General features: G+C 46.6%; 1 protein-coding gene and 1 long non-coding RNA gene across 2 annotated transcripts in view; one reads left to right on the top strand and one right to left on the bottom strand.

Annotated features, from left to right (window-relative positions):
- The window catches only part of LOC310702089, a 164,446-nt gene that overhangs the window by 14,325 nt on the left and 131,950 nt on the right, over positions 1–18,171 (top strand). The gene's annotated exons all lie outside the window — the stretch shown is intronic.
- On the bottom strand, positions 915–11,408 carry LOC310701714 (uncharacterized protein). The gene is made up of 2 exons (XM_083493007.1): positions 11,302–11,408; positions 915–4,404 (listed from the first exon to the last, which is right to left on the bottom strand). Exons 1-2 carry the CDS (start codon positions 11,399–11,401, stop codon positions 3,278–3,280), a joined length of 1,227 nt encoding a protein of 408 aa, XP_083349133.1. The 5' UTR covers positions 11,402–11,408; the 3' UTR covers positions 915–3,277.

The raw sequence follows: 18,171 nt of genomic DNA, 5'->3' as shown, positions 1-18,171 counted from the left end.
CCCCTTGCGCTGTCCCTCAAAATTTATTGTATCATTGGAATCTACCTGGCATCTTATATGCCATCCAAAATGTCGCACAAATAAGTCTCCTTATGATCCGATGTGCAGTCACTGGCTTCCTCATCACTAAATATTTTCAGAAAGCTGGGACGATGCCACCCTGCAGCCATAGCTGTCAATGTTCAGATTTGAAAATAAGGGATCCGCAGCCTCACCTGTCCCGGGGCAGTCTACTCTACAGGATACCTAACAATCCGGGATAGCAGCGGGAAATGGCACTGGAATAAGGGAATTTCCGGCAAAAAAAGGGAAGGTTGACAGCTATGCCTGCAGCCCGAATGGGTAGCTGGAGGAGGCAGTCCAGTTCCCAGCTCTCCTGGTTGGGATCATGCAATCACTTAGCTCCAGCAACCGACCTTTCCAAACCCTCCAACATTTCTCTGATGAAAATAGGAACATCCCTTTTCATAAATATAATTTTCCTATTTATATACCGCACATCTTATTACGCTGCCCCAGCCACTCTGGGAAGTTTCCAACATATATAAAAAACATAATAAAACATTAAACATTTTCAAATGTCCCTATACAGGATTGCCTTGTCAGATGCCCGGGGGTCGGATAACTCCATTCCCTCCAGCATTTCTTCAATGAAAATAGGGAGACCCTAAGGAGAAGCGGGACATTCTGGGATCAAATCAGAAACCAGGACAGCTTCTCTAAATCAGGGACATCCCTGGAAAATAGTGGCATTTGGAGGGTTTCTATTTCCCTGCTTTTTCTTTCGCTGCCTCTGGTCTCCTGCATCCATTTAGCAGAGGAAGGGAGCGTTTTTGGCTTTCATACTTCTCCACTCCTCACCCCACCCCCAATATAACCAAAAACACACACACCATTTGGGAGGGAGGACCAAAAAAATATAAAAATCGTTTTATTATTTTATTACTTATTTTTGCAGTTCAATCGACTGTATCTATAAATTTTATTGTTTATAGCCAATGGCCACCACAATACAATATGAGCACAAATCACACAACTGCAAAACAAAAGACATTGCATGCACCAGACCAGGATAAATCTATAGCGTACAAAATTAATTTTCACATTTCTTTCCATGGGAAGGATATAGGGCAGCAGAGCCAAGGTGCTGGGGTCCAGATTAGAGTTTCTATCATCCTTGACTGTCTGCCCTGCTGGCTGAAGCTGATGGGAACTGGACAACAACATCTGGGGACATCGCAATGACTATTTTGTGATATACAAAATCTTCAAAGGATTAAGGCACTGATCCAGAAGAGAATGAACTGAGAAGAGGCCCCACTGAATTATCTGAAGTGAAACAGAGGAAGATCATTACATAATAATAATAATAATAATAATAATAATAGTAATAGTAATACTTTATTATTTATACCCCGCAGACAGACAGACTTTAATGTTGTATACAGTGTAAGGTTGGGGAATTGAGAGGTGGGGAGAGCAAGGGGGGGGTAGTACACTTTCATTATTTTACAAAGTTCATATGCAAGGTGTTTCCGTCAGTGTGACATGGGGAGGTTCTCTTCCTTTTCATTTATTAGTTTTCATTGGCAGTGAGAAAGATCGGGGGGGGGGCAGGGCATAGTTGGTTGCCTTCAGTTGACTGCAGTAAAGGTGGTGGAGGCTGAACCATTTTGAGGAAGAGATTGTTGTAATTCTTGGTTTGGTCCTTCAAGTAAAGGTAAAGGTGAAGGGACCCCTGACCATTAGACCCAGTTGTAGACAACTCTGGGGTTGTGGCGCTCATCTCGCTGCGCAGTGAAAGTAGCAATCCCTCTTGCTGTTCTGGCTTCTGTGATAGCTGTGCAGCCTGCATTCACTCCATAAGACCCACACACATTTCCCCTTACTTTTTAGGAGGGAAAAAGTGAATCTTATAGAGCAAAAAATACGGTAACTTCCCTGAGCTGTCAAGTTGAAAGGATACATTCAGGCATAATATCTGTAACATTTAATAACTTTAAAGATGTGCCCCCTAATTTCCTTAAAATAAGAAATCTACATGTGGGACAAGAAGCTACAATTAGAACTAGATATGGAACAACTGATTGGTTCAAAATTGGGAAAGAGTACAACAAGGCTGTATATGCTCCCCGCTTATTTAACTTATATGCGGAATTCAACATGCGAAAGGCTGGAGTGGATGAATCCCAAGCCAGAATTAAGATTGCCAGAAGAAATATCAAGAACCTCAGATATGCAGATGACACAACCTTGATGGCAGAAAGCGAGGAGGAATTAACCTCTTAATGAGGGTGAAAGAGGAGAGCACAAAATATGGTCTGAAGCTCAACATCAAAAAACCAAAGATCATGGCCACTGGTCCCATCACCTCCTGGCAAATAGAAGGGGAAGAAATGGAGGCAGTGAGAGATTTTCCTTTCTTGGGCTCCATGATCACTGCAGATGGTGACAGCAGTCACGAAATTAAAAAGTGCCTGCTTCTTGGGGGAAAAGCAATGACAAACCTAGACAGCATCTTAAAAAGCAGAGACATCACCTTGCCAACAAAGGTCCGTATAGTTAAAGCTATGGTTTTCCTAGTAGTGATGTATGGAAGTGAGAGCCGGACCATAAAGAAGGCTGATCGACGGAGAATTGATGCTTTTGAATTATGGTGCTGGAGGAGACTCTTGAGAGTCCCATGAACTGCAAGAAGATAAAATCTCTCCATTCTGAAGGAGATCAGCCCTGAGTGCTCGCTGGAAGGACACATGCTGAAAATGAGGTTTCAATACTTTGCCCACCTCATGAGAAGAGAAGGCTCCCTTGAAAAGACCCCCCTGATGTTGGGAAAGATGGAGGGCACAAGGAGAAGGGGACGACAGAGGACGAGATGGTTGGACAGTGTCCTCAAAGCTACGAACATGAGTTTGACCAAGCTGCGGGAGGCAGTGGAAGACATGCTGAAGCTGAGGTTTCAATATTTTGGCCACCTCATGAGAAGAGAAGGCTCCCTGGAAAAGGTTGTTGATGTTGCAGCCCCAGGTATAGTGTGTTAAAGTAACTGCTGCGAAATGTGGCACCAGACTGCTTTCTTTTGACACCAAGAGTCCTCTTCTGGGGCTGAAAGCATTGGCATGGTTTGATTTTGTCAGTATTGCAAGGAAGCATAGAAGGAAAGGTAAAAAACACCTATGCAGTTTATTAATGTATCTGTGGTTTTCCCCCTGTGTGAGTTTGTTGATATCTTCTAAGTGTTCCACTTTCACTGAAGCTCTTTCCACATTCAATACATTCAAAAGGTTTCTCCCCTGTGAGTTTGTTGATGTCTTCTAAGTTTTCCACCTTCACTGAAGCTCTTTCCACATTCCATACATTTAAATGGTTTTTCCCCTGTGTGAGTTCGTTGGTGTACTCTAACTTCTCCACTTCGACTGTAGCTCTTTCCACATTCAATACATTTAAATGGTTTCTCCCCTGTGTGAGTTTGTTGGTGTACTCTAAGTTCTCCACTTCGACTGAAGCTCTTTCCACATTCCATACATTTAAATGGTTTTTCCCCTGTGTGAGTTCGTTGGTGTACTCTAAGTTCTCCACTTCGACGGTAGCTCTTTCCACATTCAATACATTTAAATGGTTTCTCCCCTGTGTGAATTCGTTGGTGTACTCTAAGTTCTCCACTTCGACTGCAGCTCTTTCCACATTCCATACATTTAAATGGTTTCTCCCCTGTGTGAATTCGTTGGTGTATTCTAAGTTCTCCACTTTGACTGTAGCTCTTTCCACAATCCACACATTTATATGGTTTCTCCCCTGTGTGAGTTCGTTGGTGTATTCTAAGTGTCCCACTTCGACTGAAGCTCTTTCCACAATCCACACATTCAAATGGTTTCTCCCCTGTGTGAGTTCGTTGATGTATTCTAAGTTTTCCACTTTCACTGAAGCTCTTTCCACAATCCACACATTTAAATGGTTTCTCCCCTGTGTGAGTTCGTTGGTGTATTCTAAGTGATCCACTATCACTGAAGCTCTTTCCACATTCCATACATTTAAATGGTTTTTCCCCTGTATGAGTTCGTTGGTGTATTCTAAGGCCTCCACTTCGACTGTAGCTCTTTCCACATTCAATACATTTAAATGGTTTCTCCCCTGTGTGAGTTTGTTGGTGTATTCTAAGTTTCCCAGTGGTACTGAAGCTCTTTTCACATTCAATACATTCAAATGGTTTCTCCCCTGTGTGAGTACGTTGGTGTATTCTAAGTGCTTGACTATGACTAAAGCTCGTTCCACACTTCATACATTCAAATAGTTTCTCTCCTTTTTGAGTTTGTTCTTGTATCCTCAGTTTCTTTGTTCTTCCCAATGAATTGACAGGTGGCTCCATAGAATTCTGACTTTCATCTTCCTCACCTGTTTGGGAGTCTGGGAGGAAAAAAAACCTGTTAGACTTTCAAGAAAGACAAAAAGGGAACTGAACAGATGTCAATTCCAATCTGCACCTTCTCTCATTTTAACACCTTCATTCTCCACTGTCCTCTCTAGGTTCCATATTTTTTGAAAAGCAGATGAGATAATGGCAGGAGCAACACATGATCACTCGATTCAAACTTAATAAAGCACCATCGTTTTATAATACAGATCTATGGTGGAATTGGCTTATTAGACACATCTATTTTTTTCTTTCTGAAGTGAAGAAATGATCTCAGGCTCTAGTAACAGTGTCTCCATTGTGAAATAAATAAAACTTAAGTGCTACATGTAACTAAAAATATTGCAATATATTGGAACCTAAGAAGAGCCTGCTGGATCAGGCAAAGGCCCACCTCGTCCAGCATCCTCTTCTCACAGAGGCCAACCAGATGCCTGTGGGAAACCAGCAAGCAGGATTGGAGCACAAGAGTCTTCTCTGCCTTCCTGTGCTTTCCAGAAACTAGTATCAAGAAGCATTATTGCCTAGACCACGAGGGCAGAGCAGGGACGTCAGTCTTATCCTTTTTTTCAAGCTATCCAAGTTGCTGGCCATCACTGTCTCCTGTAGGATAGATTCCATAGATGAACTACGCTTCTGTTTATTCATCTTTTCCAGCCCTTATAGGCAGATAAATGTATTATGGCCTAAGCTTTTGTGGGCTGCAGTCTGACAAAGTGGACTCTTGACCAGGAAAGCTGGTGCCACTATAAACCTCTGAGTCTCTTTGTTGGCTTTGTGTACTTATTTTGAAATTTGCACCAAGGTTGTACCACAGTATCTCCATGGAAGCTTAGGGACGGACAAAATTACAGAGTGTCAGCTCCGTGAATCTCAAGCCTCTCGTGGCTCCTCTGACAGAGCCTGAGAATGCAAGAGATGTGAATCGGTTGGAATGTGAAGCAGGGGAGGAGCAGCCAAGCTGCAGCAGGAGCAAAGAACAAAGAGCAGGAAGAATCATAGAATCATAGAGTTGGAAGAGACCACAAGGGCCATCGAGTCCAACCCCCTGCCAAGCAGGAAACACCATCAGAGCACTCCTGACATATGGTTGTCAAGCCTCTGCTTAAAGACCTCCAAAGTAGGAGACTCCACCACACTCCTTGGCAGCAAATTCCACTGTCGAACAGCTCTTACTGTCAGGAAGTTCTTCCTAATGTTTAGGTGGAATCTTCTTTCTTGTAGTTTGGATCCATTGCTCCGTGTCCGCTTCTCTGGAGCAGCAGAAAACAACCTTTCTCCCTCCTCTATGTGACATCCTTTTATATATTTGAACATGGCTATCATATCACCCCTTAACCTCCTCTTCTCCAGGCTAAACATGCCCAGCTCCCTTAGCCGTTCCTCATAAGGCATCGTTTCCAGGCCTTTGACCATTTTGGTTGCCCTCCTCTGGACATGTTCCAGTTTGTCAGTGTCCTTCTTGAATTGTGGTGCCCAGAACTGGACACAGTACTCCAGGTGAGGTCTGACCAGAGCAGAATACAGTGGCACTATTACTTCCCTTGATCTAGATGCTATACTCCTATTGATGCAGCCCAGAATTGCATTGGCTTTTTTAGCTGCCGCGTCACACTGTTGGCTCATGTCAAGTTTGTGGTCAACCAAGACTCCTAGATCCTTTTCACATGTACTGCTCTCAAGCCAGGTGTCCCCCATTTTGTATTTGTGCCTCTCATTTTTTTTTGCCCAAGTGCAATACTTTACATTTCTCCCTGTTAAAATTCATCTTGTTCATTTCTGCCCAGTTCTCTAAACTGTCAAGGTCGTTTTGAAATGTGATCCTGTCCTCTGGGGTGTTAGCCACCCCTCCCAGTTTAGTGTCATCTGCAAATTTGATCAGGATGCCCTTGAGTCCATCATCCAAGTCGTTGATAAAGATGTTGAATAAGACCGGGCCCAAGACAGAACCCTGTGGCACCCCACTAGTCACTCTTCTCCAGGATGAAGAGGAACCATTGATGAGCACCCTTTGGGTTCTGTCAGTCAGCCAGTTACAAATCCACTGAGTGGTAGCATAGTCAAGACCGCATTTTACCAGCTTCTTTACAAGAATATCATGGGGCACCTTGTCAAATGCCTTGCTGAAATCAAGGTAGGCTACATCCACTGCGTTCCCTTCATCTACCAGGCTTGTAATTCTGTCAAAAAACGAGATCAGGTTAGTCTGACATGACTTATTTTTCAGAAATCCATGCTGACTATTGGTGATCACAGCATTCCTTTCTAGGTGCTCACAGACTGTTTGCTTAATGATCTGCTCCAGAATCTTCCCTGGTATTGATGTCAGACTGACTGGGCGGTAATTATTTGGGTCCTCTTTTTCCCGCTTTTTGAAAATAGGGACAACATTTGCCCTCCTCCAATCTGCCGGGACTTCGCCTGTTCTCCAGGAATTCTCAAAGATGACTGCCAGTCGTTCTGAGATCACATCTGCCAGTTCTTTTAATACTCTTGGATGCAGTTCATCTGGCCCTGGAGACTTGAATACATCTAAACTAGCCAAGTATTCTTGTACTATCTTTTTAGTTATTCTGGGCTGTGTTTCCTTTGCTGAATCATTTGCTCCAAATTCTTCAGGTTGGGCATTGTTTTCTTTATCGGAGAAGACTGAGGCAAAGAAGGCATTGAGGAGTTCAGCCCTTACTGTGTCCCCTGTTTGCATTTCACCATCTTCTCCTCTGAGTGACCCCACTGTTTCTTTGTTCTTCCTTTTGCTACGAACATACCCATAAAAGCCTTTTTTGTTGCTTTTAACCTCTCTAGCAAGCCTGAGTTCATTCTGTGCTTTAGCTTTCCTGACTTTGTGTCTACACGTGCTGGCTATTTGTTTGAATTCCTCTTTGGTGGTTTCCCCCCTTTTCCATTTTTTGTACACATCCTTTTTTAATCTTAACTCAGTTAAAAGTTCTTTAGATAGCCACCCTGGCTTCTTTAGGCACCTTCCATGTTTCCGTCTCATTGGTATTGCCTGACGTTGTGCTTTTACTATCTCCCTCTTAACAAACTCCCAGCCATCATGAACTCCCTTTCCTTTTAGTATTACTGTCCATGGGATTTCACCCAGCACTTCCCTAAGTTTTATGAAGTCGGCTTTCTTAAAGTCAAGAAATTGAGTCCTAGTATGCTTGGCTGCTCCTTTCCGCTGTATAGTAAACTTCAGAAGAGCATGATCACTCGTGCCTAATGATCCTTCCACTTCTACCCCACTAACCAGGTCATCAACATTGGTTAGGACCAGATCTAAAATGGCTGTTCCTCTTGTTGCTTCTCCCACTTTCTGGACAATGAAGTTGTCTGCAAGGCCAGTGAGGAATCTGTTTGACCTTATGCTCTTGGCTGAGTTTGATATCCAAGAAATATCCGGGTAATTGAAGTCCCCCATTACTACTATCTCCCTTCCTTTTGCATGCTTGGCCATCTGTTCCAGGAAGGCATCATCTATGTCCTCCGTTTGGCTTGGGGATCTATAGTAAACTCCCACAATGAGGTCTCTGTTATTCTTCTCTCCCTTAATTTTGACCCAAATGCTCTCACTTTGGCTTTGAGGTTCTAAATCTTGGATCTCTTCACAGGTATACACATCCCTGACATATAACGCCACTCCTCCCCCTTTCTTGTCTGGTCTGTTTCTCTTAAATAGATTGTATCCCTCCATTATTACATTCCAATCATGGGACTTATCCCACCAGGTTTCAGTGATGCCTATTATGTCATATTTAGTTTGCTGTACCAAGAGCTCAAGCTCATCTTGTTTATTTCCCATGCTTTGCGCATTAGTGTACAGACATTGAAGTCCATTAATCATTCCCCCGTGTCTCTTATTTAAGGATTTTTTCCTCCCACCACTAGGTCTGCATGCTGTTTGCTCCATTTGGTCTATGACATTTGGATGATCATCTTCATCAATTGATAGACTCCTACCTTCAGGAGCACTGTCTCCCTCCCCCACATTAGTCAGTTTAAAGCCCTCCTGATGAGATTTCGGAGATTTTTGGCAAAAACATTCCTCCCAACCGTTGTGAGGTACAGCCCATTGCTTGCCAGAAGTCCATCTTCAAGAAACTGCAGTCCGTGATGTAAGAATCCAAACCGTTCCTGTTTACACCATTTGCGAAGCCAGCTGTTCACTTCCACTATTTTTCCCTCTCTCCCTGGGCCACGTCGTTCAACTGGGAGGACAGATGAGATGACAATTTGTGCATTTAGTTGCTTCAATTTCCTGCCGAGAGCCTCGTAGTCTCTTTTGATCTTCTGGAGGCTATTGCTTGCAGTGTCATTGGTTCCCACATGAACCAAGAGGAAGGGGTATTTGTCAGTGGGTTTTATGATTCCTTGCAGTCGTTCAGTTACATCTTGGATCTTAGCCCCGGGGAGACAGCACACTTCCCGAGACATCTTGTCAGGCCCACAAATCACTGCTTCTGTTCCCCTCAGTAGGGAATCCCCTATCACCACTACACGCCTCCTCTTAGGTTTGGTCGGGGTTCTTCCGTGAGCTGTCCGTTCCAAGGTCGCCTGCACATTCCCTGAGGACTGACTTTGCTGCTTGTCTTCATATACCTGATCGACTGTAATAAGGGAGAGATCCTCAAATGGAGTGTGCTCTTCGTCTTCCATGCTAGGTGAGAGGACCTCAAAGCGATTGTGTATTTCTAAACAATCAGAGCGAACCCTGGGCCTCCTACTTCTTTGAGTCACGTTTCTCCATATATCTGGCTCCTGTGTTGGTGAGCTAGCCTCCTTCTCAGGGGAGTCCCCTGTCTCCTCCTTGGTGGAGACGGTGTGCTCTGTTGCTTCCAAGAAGAGCTCCAGCTCTCTAATTCTTTGGAGCGTAGCTACACGTTCCTCCAGTTGCTGGACTTTGTCTTTTAAGAGAGCAATCAACATGCAATTGCTGCAGGTAAAGCTGCCTGCAATCTTTGGCAAGATGGCAAACATTGCGCAGGAACCGCAGGCGACTGCAGCTGTTCCCTCCTCCTCCATCTTGAGTACGTGTCGTTGGGGGTGGCTACAGCGGTCCTCCATCATAAAAAGTGTGAAGACAGGACAAATAACTCCCCCCCCACAAAAAAAACCCTAGGTCTCCCCCAACAAACGTTTGAGACTAGCTCCCCTAAATCTAAAAGATGGATCAAACTGCGCGCGCCGCTGCCCTGCTAGCTCTGATAAGCTCCTCCCACAGCTAATCCCCTGCCTCAACAGAAACCCTGCCCCCTCTGACCTTTGCACAGGGAGAACAGCTAATCAGCCACAAAGACACACACAAGAAAACCCTTTTTGCTCCTTCTTCAACTGCTGCCCTGCTAGCTCTGATAAGCTCCTCCCACAGCTAATCACCTGCCTCAACAGAAACCCTGCCCCCTCTGACCTTTGCACAGGGAGAACAGCTAATCAGCCACAAAGACACACACAAGAAAACCCTTTTTGCTCCTTCTTCAACTGCTGCCCTGCTAGCTCTGATAAGCTCCTCCCACAGCTAATCACCTGCCTCAACAGAAACCCTGCCCCCTCTGACCTTTGCACAGGGAGAACAGCTAATCAGCCACAAAGACACACACAAGAAAACCCTTTTTGCTCCTTCTTCAACTGCTGCCCTGCTAGAGGGGGTGCCAACGGGGGGGGGGGGGCACAGACTGTTATCTCCAGTTTGAGGTCTGACACAGAGACCCCGGAAATAGCCTGTCCAAAAAATCGTAGGCTCGAGAGAATCTGCGAGAGGGGAAAAGAAAGCGAAAGCGGGGGCTTCTTTGCTGGAGGACTTGGCAAGTGCAAGCTGGGATGAACAGGCCGAGGACTGAGCTCCACAGTGATTTATGAGTTTAAGCAATAAACCTGAGATAATTACTACTGGAGTTGTCTCGTGTCTGTGCAGGAAAACCAAGCCATTACAAAGGGGCGCTAAAAATTATTATCCCACTCACTCACTCTCACAAACAACCCCAGTCTCTAAGATTTACACAATTTGCTTATTATCCCAGACACTCTTGGACTTTATATGCCCAATCCTAAGTGTAGAGCCTCCAGCCGCAGGAATTCTGTATCATGATAACGGGTCCTTTGTCCCTTAAGCCCACCAAACTGGGGAGGTGCATGCATTTATTGTGTTTTGATGCTGGTGGAATGTATCATTCTGACCCTGCCTATAAAAAATAAGAGTAATAGAAACAATTTAAATACATTAATCATAAATAATTATGGGAAGCATATCCATTCCCCTTCACCCATTTTTCAGGATTGTTGTGCAACATCATTATCATCAATTATTCCAACCATGGAAATAACAGCTAATATTTCAAAGCCTGGAGGGAGAAAATCTGCCCCCACTACTTTAGGAAAAGGATTCAAGAAACAAAGAGCTGCTTTGGAGAAGGCCTCACCCCTTCCTTCTTCCTGTCAGGAACTTCCTTCCATTTGTCTCCTCTCCATCTTTTCCTCTTTCTCCCTCCACCATCCATCCATAGGCGCCGACTCCATGGGGCTTGAGGGGGCCCGAGCCCCCTCAAAAATTCGTTTGGGGGGGCTCCGCCCCCCCAATAATCTCCGGCGCCCCTCCAGCAGAGCGCCATCGCCGCCCCTCCCCCAGCCCAAAATGCACAGGGAGGGGCGGGCTGCATGCCTCCTGCCCTCCCTCCCGAGCAAAAGCTCCACCCAATTTCCTTTGGAGCTGATTAATAGGCGCAGCACGCTCTCCCCTATTCGCTCACGAGGAGGCGGCGCCACTTTATTTGCATATTCATGAGCTTATTTATTATTCATGAGCTTTCCCGGGCCCCCCCCAATATTTTTTATAAGTCCGCGTCCCTGCATCCATCTATCCCTCTCCCCATCTCCTCTCCTCTGGAACTCACCAGATTTCTCCAAGGGTCCTGGGAGGGAATGCTCAGAGGTTGTGGGGAGGGATGCGGGAGACAGCCTGACCAGGTCAACCGTCCATCTTCCTCCTTCCATCCTGGCCAGGGTTGCAGGTTCAGCTTCTTGAGGAGCACAGAATCCAGAGCAAGTTGCAGCTTCCTGGGAGGGAGGGAAGAAGAAGAAGCCAAGGGAGTCTGAGAGCCCCTGCAGGGATTCTCCTGTCCAAGACATCCTGCTGCCCCTGGAGAAGCCCCAATTGGGGACCCCCTTCCCAAGAGCCCCCACCCATTTTCAAACACCTTTGGCAATTCCTTTCACCTGCCTATCCCACCTCCCTTCCTAAGGCTGGCGTGGTATGCACATTAGTGGCCCTTGGAACTTAAGAGTTAATTTGCAAAGGACTGCTCTGAACACATGGGTGGCCCTTGCATGGAGAAGAAGGAAGCCCCTTGCTTGCATCTGGACCCCCTGGGAGAGGCGGGGATCCGCCCACTGCTCCCTCTGCCCTCGCTGCCTCCTCCTCTGTCCTCCTGCCCTGCAAACACCCTTTGCTCTTGTTCCTCAAAGGAGAGGGGCGGCTGAGGGAAAGAGCCTTCAAACCCATCCGTTTCCTCCACTGCTCCCCCTCCTGCCCTTTTGGAAAACAGGAGCTTTGGTCAGGAATAAACAACTTAGATGTTCGCAAGATAAGCACTTTAGAGCATTGCTTGCTCCTACCATGTGTGAGTCTGTCTGCGTTTGGACCTAGTGGACAACATACATATTTACACGACGTGATTCCTTAAAGAGGGCAATTCTGTAAAACTGAAGGCCATTTCTACAAAATGGAAGACTTCCGAAGGCAGCCTTTTACAAGGAAATTGTTGATAGTTTTTATTTTGTTGGAAGCTACCCAGATGGGCTGAGGCAACCCAGTCAGATAGGCAGGATGCAAATAATAATAATAATAATAATAATAATAATAATAATAATAATAATAATTGCTTCCTAAGCCTGTCCTAGGACGCGGGTGGCGCTGTGGGTTAAACCACAGAGCCTAGGACTTGCTGATAAGAAGGTTGGTGGTTCGAATCCCCGCAACGGGGTGAGCTCCCGTTGCTCAGTCCCTGCTCCTGTCAACCTAGCAGTTCGATAGCACGTCAAAGTGCAAGTAGATAAATAGGTACCGCTCCAGCGGGAAGGTAAACGGCGTTTCTGTGCGCTGCTCTGGTTCGCAAGAAGCGGCTTAGTCATGCTGGCCACATGACCCGGAAGGTGTACGCCGGCTCCCTCGGCCAATAAAGCAAGATCAGCGCCTCAACCCCAGAGTCGGTCACGATTGGACCTAATGGTCAGGGGTCCCTTTACCTTTTTAAGCCTGTCCTGCTAGGCATGCTGATCAGAGACTCTGTCCAAACAGCCCCTTTGAACGCAACAGGGCTTCCTATTTTTACTATTTTTACAGTGGGAACAGTCAAACCACGAAGCCACTGATCAGCCAGAGTTTCCTGTTTGACCAAGCACAGTTTGAAGTTAGCTTAATATCCCAGCTTGTTCCAAAGCTGGCAGCCGTAGTTTCCTGGTTTGGGCAAAATGGAAAGTTTGTTCGTTATGGCTCATAAGAGACTGCCTGGTTTCATCACGGTTCACCCTCAGGGCCGGCCAAATCATGAGGTAAGCTGGGACAATTAGGTCAGGAGGGAGATGCAGGGAGATACGGGACCAGCACATTCCCAGCTCCCCTGTTTGTTAGCCTCGCTGCCAGTGCAGGACCACAGCTGGTAAATTTGTGCAACTACCCATGCAGAGTCCTTTTCTTTTGCCCTCTCTCACTAAAGGTTGGGTGGGGGTCCTTCCAGGAGTGATGCATTCTGTTTGTGGGGGTCAGGAGACTGTGGTGGCGGCGGCTAGAGTTTTTTGTTTTGAACTTGGGTCAACTTAGATTTTATCGTAATGTACCAAATGTACATTAGTACAGCAATGTACTAAAAACTGTTCCTATTTGTAACCCAACTTTTCAGGCTGTGATTCAGTCATCTGAAAATGGACATTATCTTAATAAATTTTGGAACAATCTTGCAAGGTAGGCCAGTCATCTTTAATGTGACTACACATGGGATTTCTGAGGAATTTATTGGATTTCTGAGGCTGCGAGACGTGCCAAGATTTTTATCTCAGTGGGGAGAAAAGAGCATTTTGGAAATGGAGGCAATTTAGAGGAGGAAAAAGGGGGTTGGTGGAAGGACCCCTCTTCTGACGTAGCTTCTGCTCTGATGAAATTCCGAGTCCCCTGTGGTTGCTTTATTAAAGTAACAACATCAGGAGATATGATCACAAACCTCCCATGTGTAAGAAAGTTTGGTCTAGCAAGCCTTTTAAAAGTGGATTAGAGAGAAAGTGCAGGGAGGAGGAATATTCACCACCATAGCTAAACAGAACCTCCATGTCGAGAGGCAGTGGACCTGTGACCTCCAGGTGCTGGAAACCCAGGTGAGAGGAGGGCACTTACCTTTCCCAGAAGCCCCTCCGTGTCTGGGAGCAGGGTCTGGTCTGTCCCCCCTGCTCTCCCACTGGGCCACCGACTGGCATCTGCAGCTCCCCTGAAGGAGAGGACACTATTCCCAGATTGGGGAGGACTGGGAGCCTGTGGGGTTTCCCACTTTGAACGAGGGGGCTGCATCGTCTTCAGGAAATCCTGCTTCTGGGCATCCCAGTGGTGCTGCGGCTGCCCCTCCTCTGCCTCCTGCTTAATTTGACATAAATCTGCCCGAGGCAGAAGATCCCTGATGGTCCCAACTTGGCCGGCAGGAGGTTTCTTTCCTTTGCACTCCAGTCTCTCCCTGGGTCCCTGCTCTTCCATTTTTTTGCCACCCTCCTGGAAAAGAAATAAACACAAAGTAAAATAAAACCCAAGAATAAAAACAAAAGCACATTTTTTAACCATTAGCCAGTTTTTGAAATATATTATTACTCTTTCTATTTCTAATGTTCAGGATGTGAATGACAATCTTTATGTCACCCAAACAACTCCGCCCAGGGACGAGGGGAAGTTATCCAAAGACTAGATTTATCAATGGCACTGGCAGAGGAAGGGGGGCAGTAGTGGCGGCTTGCAAAGGGTGTCAGGGGGCTGCAGGGTGAGAGGGACACCTCCCTGTTGCACTGCTCTTCCATTTCCCCCCTGCCTCCCCTTCCCTCTCCGCCGTGGGGAGGACCGTCGAAATGGGCTGGGCTCCCTGATGAGGGACAGGGAGAGGGGCGGCAGACTCAGTGACCGCCCCGGGAGGCAAAAGCCCCAGCTACGCCGCTGATCATCAGACGACTGTATGCATCGTCCATCGGGAAGCAGCAGCTGCCTTGGACCCCTCATTCTGCCCCTTGAGCTCAGGACTGAAGGGAGCAGCTCCCCAGGGTCTCAGGCAGGGTCCGTGCCAGCCTGAGCCAGAGATGTTTGCCCCTGCGCCCTCCTGCAGATGCCCTGCCCCTCAGCTGCGCCCCTTCCCCTTCCTGCCTGGTTGGGGGGCGCCCAGCAGCCTCAGGCTCTACTCGGGGCCTGATCCTGCCAGGCGCACCTGCTCTCCTCCTCCCGCCTCCTGCACCTCGGACTCCACGCACCGGAATCCGGCTCCTCTCCGGGGAAACTCGCCAGGCCACGGGCCGCTGCTCCTCCGCTCTCCTCGGCGGGGGACAGGAAAGTGCAGCCGCTCTCGAGTCCCCCTGGCTGGCCCCGTTTCCTGCCTCGCTGGCTGTGGGTTGGGCCCTGGGAGGCTGCGAGGCTGGATGCGCCCCCTTGCAAGGCGAGGGCTGCGAGACCGCCCTGCTGCTTCCCCTGCCCTCGAATTTGCAGCCCGCTGCTTCTGATCCTGGAGGTTCTGCTCTTAGCTGTCGGGGCAAATGGATTAGCCCGATGAGATCTGGTCCATTCCTAGCTCTGGAGCAGCAGGGAACAAGCTTTTTGCACCCTTCTCTTGGGATGGTCACACGCCGCCATCTGTGTCCCCGTGTACACAAATCACTGAGTTGTCTTATTGTCTTAACTCAGTCAGTAGAGCGTGAGGTGCTTTATCTCAAGGTTGTGAGTTCGAGTCCCATGTAAGGAAAAGCGGAAAGAAAGTGTAATGTTACCTTGAAATTGTGTACACAATAGTCCGATGGTTTTTAGAGAAACCCAAAAACTTCCCCTTTCTATACCCTTTCGTTGTCATCAAGCAGTTGGTCCCTTACCTTTCCCGCCCCGACCTGGCCACAGTGATCCATGCGACGGTCACCTCCAGGCATGACTACTGTAATTCGCTCTACGCAGGGCTGCCCTTGAAGCTGTCCCAGAAACTCCAGCGGGTGCAGAATGCTGCAGCCAGGCTCCTCACGGGGTCTCTGCCATGGGAGCATATTCACCCAGTGCTTTTCAAGCTGCACCGGCTCCCGGTGGAGTACAGGGTCAGATTTAAGGTGCTGCTTTTGACCTTTAAAGCCTTTCACAGCCTAGGACCCTCGTACCTACGGGACCGCCTCTCCCGGTATGCCCCACGGAGAGCCTCAAGGTCCATAAATAGCAACACCCTAGTGGTCCTGGGCCCTAAGGAAGTTAGATTGGCTTCAACCAGAGCCCAGGGCCTTTTCAACTCTGGCTCCGACCTGGTGGAACGCTCTGCCTCATGAGACCAGGGCCCTGCAGGATCTGATTTCTTTCCTCAGGGCCGGTAAGACAGAGTTGTTCCGCCTAGCCTTTGGCTTGGTGCCAAATTGATTCCCTCCCCCTCTTTCTTTTTCTTTTCCTTTCTCTTCCTGCGATGAGGCTACATTTTAATATTTTAATGTTTCAATATTCTAATGTATTTTAATTTTGTTTTTAAGTTGTAATCATTCAACTTGTTTTTATTATTGCTTGTAAGCCGCCCTGAGCCCGGCCTTGGCTGGGGAGGGCGGGGTATAAATAATAATAATAATAATAATAATAATAATAATAATAATAATAATAATAATTATTATTATTATTATTATTATTATTATGATGCAATAAGTGGGTTTTGTTTGGAAAGCTGTCTCTCAACATTTATTAGAACATTGGAATGTACCTGGCATTTTATAAGCTCTTCAGTATGTTGCACAAATAAGTCTCCTTGCGATCAGTATGCAGTCCCTGGTTTCCAAATCCTCTACAGGAAATCTTCCTGAAATACCATTTCATGAAGCTGGGACGATGCCACCCAGCTGCCTGAATGCCTAGCAGCTGGAGGAGGCAGTCCAGTTCCCAGCTCTGCTGGCCTAGGTCATGTGATCACTTAGCTCCAGCAACAGATGCCAGGGCTGGGCTCTGTTATCTTTCCATACCCTCCAACATCTCTCTGATGAAAGTAGGGGTGTCCTGTTCCATAATGATAATTTTACTATTTATACCCCACACATCTTATTAGGTTGCCCCAGCCACTCCAGGCAGCTACCAACATATATAAAAACATAAGAAAACATTCTTAAAATTTCCTATACAGGATTATATTCAGACAACTTGGGGGTTGGATAGCCCCATACCCTCTGGCATCAAGTCAGAAACTGACGACAGCTTCTGTAAATCAGGGACATCCCTGGAAGACAGTGGCACTCGGAGGGTCTGTCTTTCCCTGCTTTTTCCTTTGCTGTCTCTGGTCTCCTGCCTCCATTCAGCAGAGGAGGGAGCCTTCATACGGAGAAGGATCGGGGCCAACAGGGCATAGCTGGTGCCTTCAGATGACTGCAGTGAAGGGAGAACCATTTGGGGGAACAGATTGTTGCAATTTTGGAAAAGGATGGAAAGAGCATGGCTACATCGTGGTTTGGTTCTTCAGGTACTTGTTGTTCAAGTTGTTCCATAGAATTCCTGATCTGGACCTTGTGTGGGAAATGAGTTCTCTCCATCCCAAGAATAATTTTTTGGAACTTTTACTGCACAACAGTCTTAAACAGTCTTACAATAAGATGTACATGATAAAGTAGCAGATTGCAAACAATGTTCAGTTCTTTATGTAATCCTGTGAACTGTCCTCTCTCTGGTCCCAGAGGGAAATCCTAAGCTTCTTCATCATTGCAGAACTTATTTGCAACTGCTGCTGCTTCTCCTAGCCATCTCCAACAAGCACCCATTGACTTCTCAAGTTTAAGCTTCCTTCTGTTAGAGCTCTGCAGCTTCTGTTTCCAGCGATGAGTTATTAGGAAAGATACCAGCCTCCTCTGCTGCTTTTGTCAGAGTGGAACCTCTTGCCTAAAAGGTTCCACTCTTTCTTCTTCTATGTTTGCTTCATATGCCACAATGTTCTCTCTCTTTTTCTCAAATGCTCCAGGTGACCACAAATGAGTGTCTAAAGAGAAACCAAAAGCTCAGAGTTGGTATGGGGGGGGGGGGGCCTGAATATCAGGTTGCCTTGTAGTGCCTGGGGGCCCTGCTATTAGATTTGTATCTCGTAAGTGTTGTAGGAGCTTTTTGTTTTTTTAGCTGTATATTTAAAAAACAAGGCTCTCATAAGATATTTCATTCTTTTGTTATTCTGACATTGCATTGTACAGGAGCACGTTTGCACAGCTGTTAAAAATAGTGATTTTTTAATATGAAAAAAGAAGAAAAATGCATTCTAAAGGGTTTATTTAGAAGCAGAACAAGCATTTTATTTTATTTTAAATAACAGAGGGATGAGGCCCAATTCTTAGTGCTCATCCCAGGTTAAAGATTAGCAGCCACACCCTCACAAAAAGCTATGAAAGGATTTTCTTAGCAAGTGTCAAGGTGAATTCCTACCTTGTATTCCTGGGCTGCCTCTTCCTTGAGAACCACAGTTCTCACTAATAAGGGAGTCAGCCCAGTCAGCAATGTGTCTGCAGCTCTTTGAGCCAGTTGAACTTTCTGAGCACTTTTCAAA

This window comes from Podarcis liolepis, assembly GCF_965112155.1.
Source record: "Podarcis liolepis genome assembly, chromosome: 2".
NCBI classification, from domain to species: Eukaryota; Metazoa; Chordata; class Lepidosauria; order Squamata; family Lacertidae; genus Podarcis; species Podarcis liolepis.
The sequence above is the reverse complement of the archived record's forward strand: the minus strand, read 5'-3'. Positions and strand labels throughout refer to the sequence as shown.